Here is a 14870-nt window from a genome sequence, read left to right on the forward strand (position 1 = left end):
TTCGAAATTTCTCCACGCAGAAATTAAATGCTAAATCAGCCACAGTTCATCTTTTTTGAGGCTGCATTAACAAAATACGTCTTCTAGGTTAATATTCAAAATCTAGGTTCGTAATAGATCTCAATTTTAGTTAGAATTTTAAGGATTTTTAAGGTAAAAACTTTTCAATTAAGTTTGTTTTGGGTAAAAATTCTCAAAATAAATATTAAAAAAAAACTTTCAAACTAACTTTATTTAGTGAATTAAACTTTAACAGGTTATAATTACCACAAATACCAGTAAATATTTATTTTAGGGTTTCTACCTTACGTAAACATAGTTAAGGAGTTTTACAATTAAAAATAATAAAAAATTCAAAATTTTATAATATTATCTAGTTTGATGTGTTTTTAACATCAACATTATATATGTAAAAACCCATAAAATAAATACATAACATCAACATTAGTTTAATTTTGATTATATTTTTGGGGGTTTTACATTTTAAATTTATACATATATAATGTTGATCTTAAAAACACATCAAACTCATATATTTACAAAAGAAAATTAAAAATGCTAATTTTGAAAAATTGAACTCACTAATTTTTAGATAATTTTTTTATTTTTGGACTTTTAATGGTAAGACCCCTCAAGTATGTTTACTTAATTTACAAATCCGTAAACTAAAGATTTACCGATATTAATGGTAATTATGACCTGTTAGAGTTTAATTCATTAAATAAAATTAGTTTAAGAGTTTTTTCATTAAGTATTTAGTTTGAGGTTTTTTACCTAAAACAAATTTAGTTGATGAGTTTTAACGTTAAAAATCCGAATTTTAAGTATTTCTGTCTGTAACACAATGAATATCATCCATCACCTCGTTGCTTTTCTTTTTATAGAATTGTAAGAATAAAGTTTGTAATGTCTAAAATGTAGGATTTGTTAGAGATTTAAGTGAATAACTAGATAAAGACATGTGCAAAGCGCATTGTGAAATATTGTTTTTTTTTAACACTAAAGATGATTATATTAACATCAACACCAAGTTACAGACCGACGATTACATGCAATCCCGGTATACAAGTCCTTACATGCAAAGTGATGAATATTACGTATACAACCTCAGAGAAGTATCCGGTTAATATAATATATGTCTGGTTATTGAAAAACTTACATCGACAGTCAATGATGTTGTTTGGTTTGCGAATCGGATAGCGTCGTTGATGATATCATTTTGGGCGGATTCGGTATGAATACCTACACGGTGTGGTGAAGTATGCCTGATGTCTCGATGTTGGCCATCTCTAGCGACATTGAAAACATTTTCAGTCTGCGTTGAAGAGCTAACTGGTATCTGGCCAGAAGAAACCTCCAATTTACGAACCAATTGTTGGATGCTTTCTAGGACATTGGTTTGGAAGGTGATGAAAGATTCAGAAAGCGTGCTTAATTGCCTCTCAATCCGGGAAACATCTTCTCTAACTTTGTCTCTGACCATCGATGCAACTGATTCACAATCTATGACCTCTGAGGTTGTTGTCTGTTTTGTCTGCTTTGGCTTCTCTGTTTTCCGGTTAATTGCTTCTGTTTTTGCATCTTCGCGCATCCTATTGACCTATAGATTAGTTACGCCGCCGGTAAAGCTTGACTTGTTGAAGGGAAATTGCTGCTCGAGTAGACTCATCAAATTGTCCACGATAGGATCCTCCTCGTCGTCCGACCAGCCAAGATCAGGTGACGCTTTGAAGTGTTCTTTGTCTTCTACTATTATAGAATGAACTGCGACCTACCACGTAAAGTAAAAAAGTAACGAGAAGTCAGTGTTGGTTGCAATGGAGACAGTGGCTCAAATTGTACTATTTCACATTTTGACTGAGAACGTGAATAAGTATGGGTAATGGTAATATGTACCTCTCCAGCTGCGTCGGTGTCGCGAGCATGACCCGGGCTGAGGCTCCGCTTCCCATTCTTATCTTCATCTACTAGATCATCTTCCTCGCCGCCGTCACCTTCTGAGCCATATGAGGATCTATCGTTGACAACCTATGTTAGAGCGGGGATGGCTTCGACCATTACAAGCTGTAGTGAAAGCACAAATCCTTTCAAAGCAATGGTGTTTTGCGACAGTGAAACCTCCTTCCTCTCTTTAATACTACTCATGAGAATGTCAAAGGATACTCTGCCCCCAGGGTATGCAAAGAAATCATCTATGTCTTTAATAAGCTCTGCGTGATCTTGTGAGATACGCGGTGTGTGCGTGGTTGGTAGAATAACAGCAGCTAGTAAAGCTAATAGAGCGTATTTCACACGAATGCAGCTATCTTTGACGGTTCTTTTCTTGAGCATTCTTACAACAGAAGTGACGGGGACCTCCTTCAGTGTCCCAAAAAGCTCCCCCCAGTATGGTTTTTCCGAGATAATTTTCTTGGCTCTTTTTTTTTGTGTGTTTTGGAAGCTTACGACAGTTTAGCCAGTTACATAGGCGAACTCTCGAAGAGAAAAACGTACAGGTTTTCCTGCGAAGATGAACCAAGCTTCGTGTTTGCTTGAGACTTTTAGCTGCCTGGAGATTATGAAAATGGCCAAAACGTCCGGAGAAAGAGGGCTTCTCCCCAATCTCAAGAAGCTTCCCGAACGATAAGCCCCTGATGGTGTCTACTTCTTCAGGATCGAGATCGTTGAGTATTTGCCTAATGGCATAGGGTTTGTGGTATGGCGTTACTCTAACGCCGACTGGTTCATGGCCCACTGCGAAAATCCTGTCTAGAATGCGTAGAGGTGGAGATGAGTGATCTTCTTCTTCCATTTTGTTACTGATTTTGTAGAATTTGGGGTTTGGTAATGAACCTCGAAGATAACGATGAGAGAGATGGAAGATTGTATCGGGGAAAGGAGAATGAGATTTCAGAGAGTAAGTATATGAATATATGTGAGAAGAGGAAGATTCACTAAATCTATTAAGATCGCTTTAGTATTAAGGACTGAGAAAATCCCAAACTGCGTACTTCATATCTTTTATCTTAGATTTTGTAATCTCACGCCGAATTGATACATATAGGGGTAGCGGTGTCTAGAAAAATTATGAATAGTGGTCAAAAAAGTGTCTTTTGGTATGGTGTTAAATATGGTATAATACGTTGGTACACGTCCTAATTTCCCATTTTATTATCAAAGCTTCTCTTTGCTATTAATAAAAAAAAACAACATTTAGAAAAATCATTACTTTCCGATTTATATCCAAAACATGCAATACTTAAGTTATAATATATAGAAGACTTTGATTTAAATTGATGTCTAAGTAATACAGATTAAAATTATATCTTACACTTTTTTAAATAAATGTATTATGTTGGATCGCAATATAAATCAACCTTGAGCAATTTAAAGAAAATTTCATTTAATAAGATCGCCGACTATTAAGTTTATCATATACATTTATGTTTGTATTAATATAATTTTTTTTAGCAAGGGGCTGTTTGTTTCACCATTTGTCATCTCCATCCAAATGATTCATTTGTATGATCTATTCAGATGATCCATTCACACTTTTGTGATTGTTTGTTTGTCCATCCACATGGCTCATCTAGATGAATCATCCAAATGGATCTTATGTTTGTTTCTTTATTTTCATTTCCATTCAAATGAGTTTATTAAACAAATTACCAAAATACCCTTGTGTTGGTTTAATCATATGTTTGATATTAATTTTAACTATATTACATTTAATTATTTAGTTTAATATATTTACATTAGAATTATTTCAAAATTAACAATTTTTTTTGCGGTTTTTGTGGGAAAAAAAGATTTTTCGGTTTTAGCGAGAAACACACATTTTTCGGTTTCAGCGGAAAAACAAGATTTTTCGGTTCTGGTGGGAAAACAAGATTTTTTGGTTTTGGCGGGAAAATACAAATTTTCGGTTTTGGCGAGAAAACACGTTTTTGCAGTTTTGGTAGAAAAAGACGTTTTTGGCGGGAAAACGCGTTTTTTGCGGTTTTGGAAAGAAACACACTTAAACAAAAAAATTCGGTTTTTGGCGGGAAAATGCATTTTTGCTGTTTTGGCGCGAAAACGCGTTTTTGCGGTGTTGGCGGGAAAACACGTTTTTGCGGTTTTGGCGGGAAAACGCGTTTTTGCGGTTTTGGTGGGGAAACACATTTTTTGCGGGAAACCGCATTTTTGCGGTTTTGGCGGGAAAACGAGATTTTTCGGTTTTGGCGAGAAAATGAGATATTTCGGTTTTAGCGGAAAAACGAGATTTTTCGGTTTTGGCGGGAAAACGAGATTTTCGGTTTTAGCAGGAAAACACGTTTTTTTTTGTTTTTTTTGACGGAAAAATATGTTTTTTGCAATTTTGGCGGGAAAATGTGTTTTTGTGTTTTGGCGGAAAAATGTGTTTTGGGGTGTTAGCGTGAAAACATATTTTTTGTGATTTTGGCATGAAAACATGTTTTTCGGTTTTTGCGGGAAAATACGTTTTTGCAATTTTGACGGGAAAACACATTTTTACAATTTTGGCGGAAAAATCGTTTTTGGGGTTTTGGCGTGAAAAAATAGTTTTTAGGTTTTCACGGGAAAACGTGTTTTTGTAGTTTTGTCAGTTTTCGTATGTGACAAAAATGATATTATTTTTAGGTTTGTAATTTGTGAATTACATTAGGGGCATAATAGACATTATACCATTTTGAATGAACCATCTCCATTCAAATGATCCAAATTGGTTCAGCTGAATGGACTTTAAAATTAAGCCTAAATTTTCAAAAGTCATCCGAATGATCCGTCTGAATGAGTTGCACTTTTAGTGTCTAAACAAACAAATCTCTCATTTTCATCCAAATGACTTATCCAGATGGAGAAACAAACAGGCCCCAAATATATTTTAGACTTAGGGTATGAATGATGACCAGGGAACGGCGAGGAATAATGCATTCCCTAACGTTCCTGAAAAAAATCACCATTCACAAGGAATAATAATTCTCTCTCATTCCCTTTCATTCCTTTATTTTGTAGAGAATTAAAGAACAAAAGTATTCCTTGTTAAAAGTGATAAGGAACGACAATTTATTTTCATTTCTGCTATTTTATTCCCGAATATTCTTTTTTAATCTGTTCCTCTTGTTTCCCGAATGGTCACCAGTCAGACTCTTACTATTTTTTTAGTTAATTTTTATGCTGCTATGTAAGCTAAATTGACATCATAATTAAGTGATATTTAAGTTAAAATTTTTTTATACTAATACAAACTTAAGATTACCACTTTTAAATGTTTCTCTATTAATATATAACGGATAGTTTTGCAGAAAAATAAAAATAACTTATATTAAGGGTGAAATAGGAACTACAACTCCATTTATCTCTTTTTATTTTTTTGATCAACACTCCATCATCTTTCTCACGGTGCGAATTGAATGATACTTCTTTTTCGCGTGCGGCTAATAAACCCTACATTTGAAAGATCAACGGTCGCTACAAAAAGACAAAACCCAAAGACGACTCCGAGTTTCCACTGCAAAGCTTCGAGCTTCGAGAGCAAAACGATGTCCCATTCTTCTGCGCCTCGGATGAGAAAATGTCGGCAGACAAAAAAAGAAGAAGAAGAACCCCTTGGAGGAGATATGGAGGATCTCTTCAGCGAAAAGGAGACCGAGAACATCAGATTGTCTCTGCTTGGTTGGTACGATGAGAATCAGCGAGATCTTCCATGGAGGAAGACAAGGAGCGAGACTGAAAAGGAGAGAAGGGCTTATGAGGTTTGGGTATCGGAGATTATGCTGCAGCAAACTAGGGTTCAGACTGTAATGGAGTATTACAAACGATGGATGCATAAATGGCCCACCATCTACGACCTTGCTCATGCTTCCCTTGAGGTTATTCTTTCTAATTTCGAATCAATTCAGCTTTTCCTTTTTTTTTTTTTTGTACTAGTGCAGACATTAGGAACACACCCTGCAAATGTGAAATGTCCCATTTATGTTGCTAAGAAAATTGAGTTATTGGCGCTGCAGGAGGTAAACGAAATGTGGGCAGGTTTGGGGTACTATCGACGGGCACGTTTTCTTTTAGAGGTGAATAAACGTTTTCTTTTGGAGGTGAATACACTTTCACTAAACATCCTAAGTAATGTTTTATTTCTGGTAGGGAGCAAAGATGGTTGTTGCAGAGAAGGAGGGCTTTCCTAATAAAGCGTCTAGCCTTATGAAAGTTAAAGGAATAGGAGAATACACGGCCGGAGCAATTGCCTCCATTGCTTTTAATGAGGTGAGGTCAGTTTTATTTCTCAGTCATAATAAACTTAAGTGAACTTTTGCTACTTATCATGTTCCAGGTGGTACCTGTTGTTGATGGTAACGTGATTAGAGTGCTTGCCAGGCTAAAGACTATCTCAGCTAATCCGAAAGACCGGCTTACTGTCAAGAATTTCTGGTGAACCAACTTTTGCATTTCCTCCGATGTTGAGACAATAACAAGAGAGTGGATAAATTTTTATATATATATATACACTTTTTTGGTCAGGAAACTAGCTGCACAACTTGTGGATCCCTCACGTCCTGGAGATTTCAACCAATCTCTGATGGAGCTTGGTGCGACTCTATGCTCCGTATCAAAGCCAAGTTGCTCTTCTTGTCCTATTTCCAGCCAGTGCCGTGCATATTCTCTTTTCCTGGAAAACGGAAGCATTCCCGTGACAGAGTATCCTACAAAAGTGGTCAAGGCCAAGCCAAAGCTCGACTTCTGTTGCGTATGTGTTTTGGAAATACTGATACAGGAGAACAACCGCTCAGGAGGTAGATTTGTTCTTGTAAAGAGACCCGAAGAGGGTCTGCTTGCTGGTCTTTGGGAGTTCCCATCTGTTATATTGGATAAGGAAGCTAGTGTGGCAGCAAGGAGGAAGGCGATCAATCTCTACCTTAAAGAAGCATTTCATCTAGAACCCAAGGAAACATGCACTGTAGTCTCAAGGAAAGAACTTGGAGAGTTTGTCCACATCTTCACACACATACGTCGAAAAATTTATGTGGAGCTATTAGTCGTACAACTTGCAGGTTTGTCCAGCATATGTATATCCCTTTCTTTTTTTTCGGGTTTTCCTGTACGTATTTTTAGACAATATGTTACTTTCTTTTATGTCATAGAAGGGGGAACAATTGATATGTTCAAAGATGAGGCAAAGGACACTATGACATGGAAGTGTGTGGACAGTGATGTTCTTTCTACCATGGGACTGACATCGGCTGTAAGAAAGGTATCTCCTTATCCTCATTATAGAAACAGTCAGTTTTTGTCATGCTCGTTGAATTGGAGAACTCTATGGTTAAAAGTAAGTAAATGTTGATGGAGTGTAGGTGTATTCAATGGTTGAAGCACACAAGCAAGATTTATCTGTCTCATCAAATAGAACAGCCATTTCCAGGAAACGAAGAATCACATGATCTTCTTCTCACAATTGTCTGTATGTATTGTGTAGCATTTGGATATCAAAGGCATCAAAGACGGGAAACACTTTCGATTTTTTTTCAAAAAAAAAAAAAAAGCCCAGAAACACTTGTGATCTTGTTTTCTTGTTAGCGTTGGTACTCTCATAATATATTTGTGTTAGTTCTTGATTATATAAGCAATATTTATAAGCCTCAGGTTGTTTCTTACTAAGGTTTTGATTATCTTCTAAGTAGGAATTTTTTAATCTTTACTTTAGTTTCTGTTAAATTCATTATGCTTTTGCTTCATTCGATTTAAGGTCTACCAAGTTGAATCAGTCTGAATTTTCTTAAAAATAAAACATTAGCTACGTTTAAACAAGTCATGTCCAAGCTCGAGTTCCACTTCTCATTTAACAAACCTGATAGATTATAGCTATCTGTAACTCGGGAATGAAAAGAAAGACTAGATTTATTGATTCAAGCTTGTTTGTAAGATTCGTTTTAGAATCTCATATCGATTATTTAACTTATCAACGATCTTTTAGCGATTGTAAGCAAAGAGTCATCACGTCTCTAAGCTTAACAACAAGCATAAAAGATACTCGTACATTCTCTCACACTTAAGTAAACAAACACTCTTCACATCTTCCACTTGATCTAGCCGCAGCCCTCCGAGTCAATCCATATCTTTCATTTCCTCATTAATATTAAAATCTCCAATGTCTCCAGCCACATCAGCCTCTGTTTTTCTTCTGAAGCAGTTCATTTTTCCTTTGGGGCTAATACACATTTTAATTTTTTTTTTGTAACACACACATTTTAATTTTTTTTGATCAACTCACACACATTTTAATATTTATCAATACTTCCTCCAACAAAATCAAGCTTGCCCTCAAGCTTTTAATGTGGAAACTAAATGATATAATCTCGATAAGAAACCATGAATTCTCTTTTTTTTATATCAAACCCATGAGTTCTTTAAAATCTGATTTTCAATCCAACTAATTAACTAGAAGCTCCAATACTCCAAATTGATCATAGCGCTTATCCACCACCTAATCGAGTTCCAACAACGATTGTACATTGCCTTCACACACCACTAGTAGCTCCACCACCCGTTCATGCTGGCCCAAAGCACGCTTGAGTTGAGAAACATGAAAGACAGGGTGGATGCGAAACTCTTCTAGTAAACTCTGTCTATATAGGCTGCAGGTCCCACTCTCTCCAACACTTGATAGGGATTGGGATACTAACCTCTTACAAGATTATTTCCATTATGACGACCTCTTATCCTCTGGTTGAGACATAGTAATATATGGTCCATAGATGGCTATGCATGGAACCATAAGAAATCAGAATTTTATTTCGTTAAATCTGGATACCACTCCCTACGAAAGCATAACCTACGAAGTGTCCACACTCAGGTTGTCCAACTAAATAATACTGGTTCACATAGCCTTGTGTGGAGCTTGAAGGCTCCAGAAAGATGAAACACTTTATGTGTTAACCGCTCACAGGATGTATTGCTGACTAGGGGTGAGAAAAAAAAAAAAAAACCCAACCAAACTAACCGACCCAACCAAATCCAAACCGATCCAAACCAAACCAAAGTATATGTCCAAACCATTTGGTTCAAAATTTTATCAACCCAAATGGTTTGGATTGGTTTGGTTTGAAACCGAACCAAACCAAAAAATCGAAACGTTTTTTTATTAGATTAATTAAATATAATAATAATAATAATAATAATAAAATTTAATACATTTAATCAGTTAACCTAAATAACTAAACATAATTTTCTTACATTTTACTTCTAAATGAATAAAATAAATACAACTAAAAAATATGAATATGAATCTCATATATTAACATCAAGACAAAAAAACAAACTTATGATATTTATCTTAGGTTTAAAGAGAATAATATAAAATTATTGGACTACGTTATTATTGTGATGTTTGGCTTCACGTTTAAATATAAAAAAAAATTAGTATCAAATAATGAAATTTTATGTTCTTATAAATTATATTTTTGTAACTGAACTAGAACAAAATTAAAAAAAAATCAACTTGATTGAACTGAACAAGCACAAAAAAAGACCAAATTAAACAGAAATAAACACAAATCAAACCGAACTAAAACTGAATCAAACACAAACCAAACCCCAAACCAAATTAAATACAAACCAAACTAATTTGGTTTGACTTGGGTTAAAGTTTTCTTAGATCCAAATAAACCAAACCGAACAGAACTCAAACTGAACATGTATTTAAAATGCCCACCCTTAATTGCATGGACATAATTACTTGCTTTAGACATTTGGGCATCAGCAGGAGCTGTCCTAGATGCGGTGACTCTAAGGAAACCAAAACACATCTTCTTTTTGAATGCCCCCAACAGTCTAGGTTTGGGCTTTATTAGACCATATGTCCCTTCAAGATTTCTTCTTGAGTACCTCTGTTTACCAACACATGGATTCTTGTTTGGGGGAAATAAGATGTGGTCTAAATGCTATGGTGTTTTTCCTTCTCCGCATTGATACCATCGTCTTCATGGACCTGAACATCGTCCTCCATCTGTGCCTCATCACCAATATCCTCCTTAGAGAGACTCTGACGTCATCTTCCATGTTCTCAGTAATCCCTTCTGTTCAAATAATAATATGAATCTCATCCATTTCCATCACTTCATCATATAGCAACTTGTTCTGGCCCTCTATGGTCTCTTTGATCAAATAAAATTCATCTTTCTCTCCTATAGTATCAGGTAATACCTTTGTTGGTGCGGTCTGAGTTTTGATCAATTTAGATTGAAACTCTGCTGAAGCCTGAGCCAGCTCTCTCTCTTCCTGAGCATTCTGTGCTTCCTGTTTCATTATCTCTACATCCTCAGGTGCTGCCTCTCTTACATCGTTTTGTGGACTTCTTTCCCTTCTTGTCCCCTGGTTGTACCTATCACGATTATCTTGAACCCAACATGTGTTCCTCTGACGAGAACCGTCTTCATCATCACGGATACTGCCACGGTTTATGTAGGATCTTTTATTCTCTCTCTCTCTCCCACCTTTACCCACTTGAACTCAGGCTCCTCAAACATCTTGCCCTTACCCTTCCCATAGTAGTCGTGTTTCCCATTATCCCTGACTTGTTGGCCCACATTTCTATTAATTACCACTCCTGTGTAGCTTCGAGCTCGATCCTCATGCTTTTCACTGTTTCATCTCAGACTTCCCTCATTTTCCGGGGCTCTTCTTACTCATGGGACAATTATCGGGATCATGATACAAACTGAGATTTTTTTAGCAAACCGAAGAGCTTCTCATACTTTAAAGACACCGGAGACTCTTCACATCATAGAACTCGCCTCCTTTGAAGTCCACAGTGGTTTCAAAACAGAGCTCCTTGAAGACATCAATAACTACTTGCACCTGACCATAATCGAGATCAACCTCCACTGTCCTCCTGATAGCATCACCTATATTCTCGAATGTGGAAGCAACCCAAAACTCCAAAGGCACTCCCAACACTCGTATCCAGAAGGTGATTTCCGAAGGATAGTTGTGCGACATCCTTGGTTGCCACCGTACCAGAGAAAGCATCCAATAGTCAAAGTGGAAGGGTGTCTTCCTCTTGATCGGAATTAAATTGAAACTTACCAAACCGGTCTTCCATCTTCCATATCTTTGGAAGCATCATGATCAGCGCCTTTATATCTTGCTCCTTCGGATTCATACATCTTCCAATCAAGGTTTTGGAGTTACTTTCGATAAGGTATGAGTTGTCGAAGTGAGGAACTGATATCGTCAATCTTTTCCGATTCCCTTCTTCATTCTTCCCATCTCCATTCTTTCCAATCAACTGGCTCTGCGACATTGAGAGCTGCAATAAAGAAAACCTAAGAGATTTGATGAACTTGAGTGAGTTAAGAGATGTAAGTGTGATGATAATAACGACAATGCTTGAAACTCTTTATAGTACATCTAAGAAACTAACATCCTACACAAAACTTCATTACCATTAATGCCATATTTCCAAAATTTGATTATATCGACTTCTGATAAGCAATCAAAAGGCCAAGTAAATATTACCGAATAGACTTTTGAATCCACTGTTGGTTTTACGATCCCACCGTCGTATGGTCATAGGAACCCTAAGTCTCCTTCTTAAATAAGATATTATAAAACAAATATTGATAATATTTAATTTTACACATATAAAATAGTGTTCTCGACTAATAATTTTTTTTTTTTTGCGTAAAATAATAATTTTTTTTAATATATTCTGAAAATCTGGTAAGAGTGCAAAGATTCATTTTATTTAATATTAAAATAATAATTAATAGATATTTTAAAATAAACGGGAAACATTAACAGTTAATAATAATTAATTATAGACATTTGAGGAACGGTGATGGTAGCACCGACACATGTGTATGCGCTGCAGAGGATAAGTACCCACGCAGACACACACGATTTTCTTGATCTTTGTTACTCGCCCTTTGCGAACATACAAAGCAAGGCTAGGTAGAGATAGAGAGAGAGAGAGAAGTCCCTCTCTTGCCCCTGGATCTGACTTCGTCGAAGATCTCGATCTGCCTCAGGTTTGCTCTTTCTATTTCACCGAGATCTGTCGTTGCATCGTCTTTCTTTCTCGCCGTTTGATTTGATATTCTCGTTTAGCTTTTGGATTGTTAGTTTGCGTTTATGATCCGTTTGGATCTGATATTCCAAATCCAAACTCGAAGAACTGCTTGGATCTATTAAGTCCGAATCTCGTTATTACGCATCGACATTTGGATCGATCTATTGAATGTGCATTTCGTGTTATAAATTAATCAGAATGTAAAGTGAGAGAGAGGCTTTCTCTCTGTATGCATCAACTTTTGGATCGGTTTGTTGAATGTGTATTTCATGAAACTGATTGCTTTTTTTTTTCTTCACAGGAGGAAAATGTACGGGGTTTTCGTTTTGCTAGTGTTTGTTGCACAGGTTTGCGATGGGTTCTACTTGCCAGGGAGTTATATGCACACATATTCAAACGGAGACTCAATCTTGGCGAAAGTCAATTCCTTGACGTCTATAGAAACTGAGCTTCCTTTCAGTTTCTATAGCCTTCCGTACTGCAAACCACTCGAGGGCATCAAGAAAAGTGCTGAGAATCTTGGGGAGCTTCTCATGGGGGATCAGATTGATAACTCTGCCTACAGGTTCCGGATGAACACGAACGAGTCTCTCTATCTCTGCACCACCAGTCCTCTGAACGAGCATGAGGTCAAGCTCCTGAAGCAGAGAACACGCGAGTTGTACCAAGTGAATATGATTCTCGATAACTTGCCTGCTTTGAGATTCGCCAAGCAAAATGGGGTTACCATCCAGTGGACTGGGTACCCTGTTGGATATTCACCACCCAACAGCAATGATGATTACATCATCAATCACCTCAAGTTTAAGGTCTTGGTACATCAGTACGAAGGGAATGTCATGGAGGTCATTGGCACGGGTGAAGAAGGTATGGGTGTCATCTCTGAAGCTGATAAAAAGAAGGCCCTGGGCTATGAGATAGTTGGATTTGAGGTTGTTCCATGCAGTGTGAAGTACGATCCTGAGAAAATGACCAAACTTCACATGTATGACCCCGTTCCTTCAGTTAACTGTCCGTTGGAGCTTGACAAAGCCCAGATCATAAAAGAACATGAAAGGATAACCTTCACTTATGAAGTCGAATTTGTTAGAAGCGAGACAAGATGGCCCTCGAGATGGGATGCCTATTTGAAAATGGAAGGTGCTCGTGTCCATTGGTTCTCTATACTGAACTCGCTTATGGTGATCGTCTTTCTCGCCGGTATAGTCTTTGTCATATTCCTGAGGACGGTTAGAAGGGATCTGACCAAGTACGAGGAGCTGGACAAGGAAGCGCAGGCACAGATGAACGAAGAGCTCTCAGGATGGAAACTTGTTGTCGGAGATGTGTTCAGAGAACCACAACTTTCAAAGCTTCTATGCATTATGGTGGGAGACGGTGTTCGGATTACAGGAATGGCTGTTGTCACTATTGTTTTCGCAGCACTAGGATTCATGTCGCCTGCATCAAGAGGAATGTTACTAACCGGGATGATTATTCTCTATCTTTTCTTGGGTATTGCTGCTGGTTACGCTGGTGTCCGGCTCTGGAGAACCGTCAAAGGAACTTCAGAAGGATGGAGATCACTATCCTGGTCCATCGCATGCTTCTTCCCGGGTATTGCTTTTGTTATACTAACAGTCTTGAACTTCCTTCTCTGGAGTAGCAACAGCACTGGCGCCATCCCAATATCACTCTACTTTGAGCTCTTGGCTCTCTGGTTCTGCATCTCGGTTCCCCTCACCTTGTTTGGAGGATTCTTAGGCACGCGAGCAGAAGCAATTCAGTTTCCAGTGAGAACCAACCAGATTCCAAGGGAGATCCCAGAACGTAAATACCCGTCATGGCTTCTCGTCCTTGGAGCAGGAACACTTCCTTTCGGAACTCTATTCATAGAACTCTTCTTCATCTTCTCTAGCATATGGTTAGGCAGATTCTACTACGTATTCGGGTTCTTACTCATAGTGCTGCTTCTTTTAGTAGTTGTGTGTGCAGAGGTATCAGTGGTGTTGACCTATATGCACCTCTGCGTGGAAGATTGGAGATGGTGGTGGAAAGCCTTCTTCGCATCTGGTTCAGTCGCCTTGTATGTCTTTGCTTACTCCATCAACTATTTGGTGTTCGATCTCCAAAGTCTGAGCGGACCGGTCTCGGCTATGCTTTACATCGGCTACTCTCTGCTTATGGCCATTGCAATAATGCTCTCGACGGGAACCATTGGCTTCCTTACTTCCTTTTACTTCGTCCACTATCTGTTTTCCTCTGTCAAAATCGATTGAAACTTGACGAGAAAATCTCACCCGTTGAATTTTTGCTTTTGCTGAAGCAATTTTTCAGGTGTTGTTATTTTTTCTGTCAGTAATAGACTTGTAGAGTCCAGTGTTTTTCAGGTGTTGTTATTTTTTTCCTTTCTGAATTTTCGGACTTATATTACCGTTATATGTTATTTTCGTTTTTTCTGAACTTTTGAGTAGAAATAAATGATGTCGTATTTCTGCATTTTTGCTCTTATATTTTTTAATCTCACTTGTTTTCAATTTCAACTTTTGTGTGTTTTTTTTTATTTACCTTGTAATTCAGTGATTTGTCGAGCTTCTGGGAATGAGTTGGACAATCAATGTGTGGCTTGCTAAAAACAACAACAAGAAATTTGTGAGAAAAGAGAGTTTGTTGCTGCCAGATTCCACACATGCTGCTTAAACATGGTTCGAGAAGTCCATTTATCGAGGTCGGAGTCTCGCTGGGCTATAAACCAAGTACGGCTCAAGTAACATTTTAACTAGCTTTTGCCGCGCACCCATGCGGATGTTAGTTCTTTATAATCATATGTTTTTAAGTTTTGAAAATG

The 14870-nt window shown here is 37.4% G+C and overlaps 2 protein-coding genes across 3 annotated transcripts; both read left to right on the forward strand.

Moving 5' to 3' along the window:
- Positions 1-5348: 5348 nt before the first annotated feature.
- LOC106385365 (adenine DNA glycosylase-like) lies at positions 5349-7616 on the forward strand. Of its 2 annotated transcripts, none has more exons than XM_013825297.3 (7): positions 5349-5852; positions 5991-6050; positions 6124-6243; positions 6311-6408; positions 6499-7028; positions 7122-7228; positions 7329-7616. In XM_013825297.3, exons 1-7 carry the CDS (start codon positions 5394-5396, stop codon positions 7413-7415), a joined length of 1461 nt encoding a protein of 486 aa, XP_013680751.2. In that variant the 5' UTR covers positions 5349-5393; the 3' UTR covers positions 7416-7616. The 2 variants fall into 2 exon arrangements, with proteins under 2 accessions (XP_013680751.2, XP_013680750.2); XM_013825296.3 differs by having other exon boundaries at positions 5352-5852; positions 7119-7228.
- Positions 7617-11790: 4174 nt separating this feature from the next.
- LOC106387968 (transmembrane 9 superfamily member 12) lies at positions 11791-14521 on the forward strand. Its single transcript, XM_013827914.3, has 2 exons — positions 11791-12002; positions 12345-14521. Exon 2 carries the CDS (start codon positions 12352-12354, stop codon positions 14299-14301), a length of 1950 nt encoding a protein of 649 aa, XP_013683368.1. The 5' UTR covers positions 11791-12002; positions 12345-12351; the 3' UTR covers positions 14302-14521.
- Positions 14522-14870: the final 349 nt, after the last annotated feature.

This window comes from Brassica napus, chromosome A4, assembly GCF_020379485.1.
Source record: "Brassica napus cultivar Da-Ae chromosome A4, Da-Ae, whole genome shotgun sequence".
NCBI lineage: Eukaryota > Viridiplantae > Streptophyta > Magnoliopsida > Brassicales > Brassicaceae > Brassica > Brassica napus.

Coding starts and splice junctions, on each gene's coding strand:
- LOC106385365 (XM_013825296.3), top strand. CDS start 5,394: ATGATACTTCTTTTTCGCGTGCGGCTAATAAACCCTACATTTGAAAGA. Junction 6,244..6,310: donor CCTCCATTGCTTTTAATGAG/GTGAGGTCAGTT, acceptor ATCATGTTCCAG/GTGGTACCTGTTGTTGATGG. Junction 7,229..7,328: donor TGACATCGGCTGTAAGAAAG/GTATCTCCTTAT, acceptor GATGGAGTGTAG/GTGTATTCAATGGTTGAAGC.
- LOC106387968 (XM_013827914.3), top strand. CDS start 12,352: ATGTACGGGGTTTTCGTTTTGCTAGTGTTTGTTGCACAGGTTTGCGAT.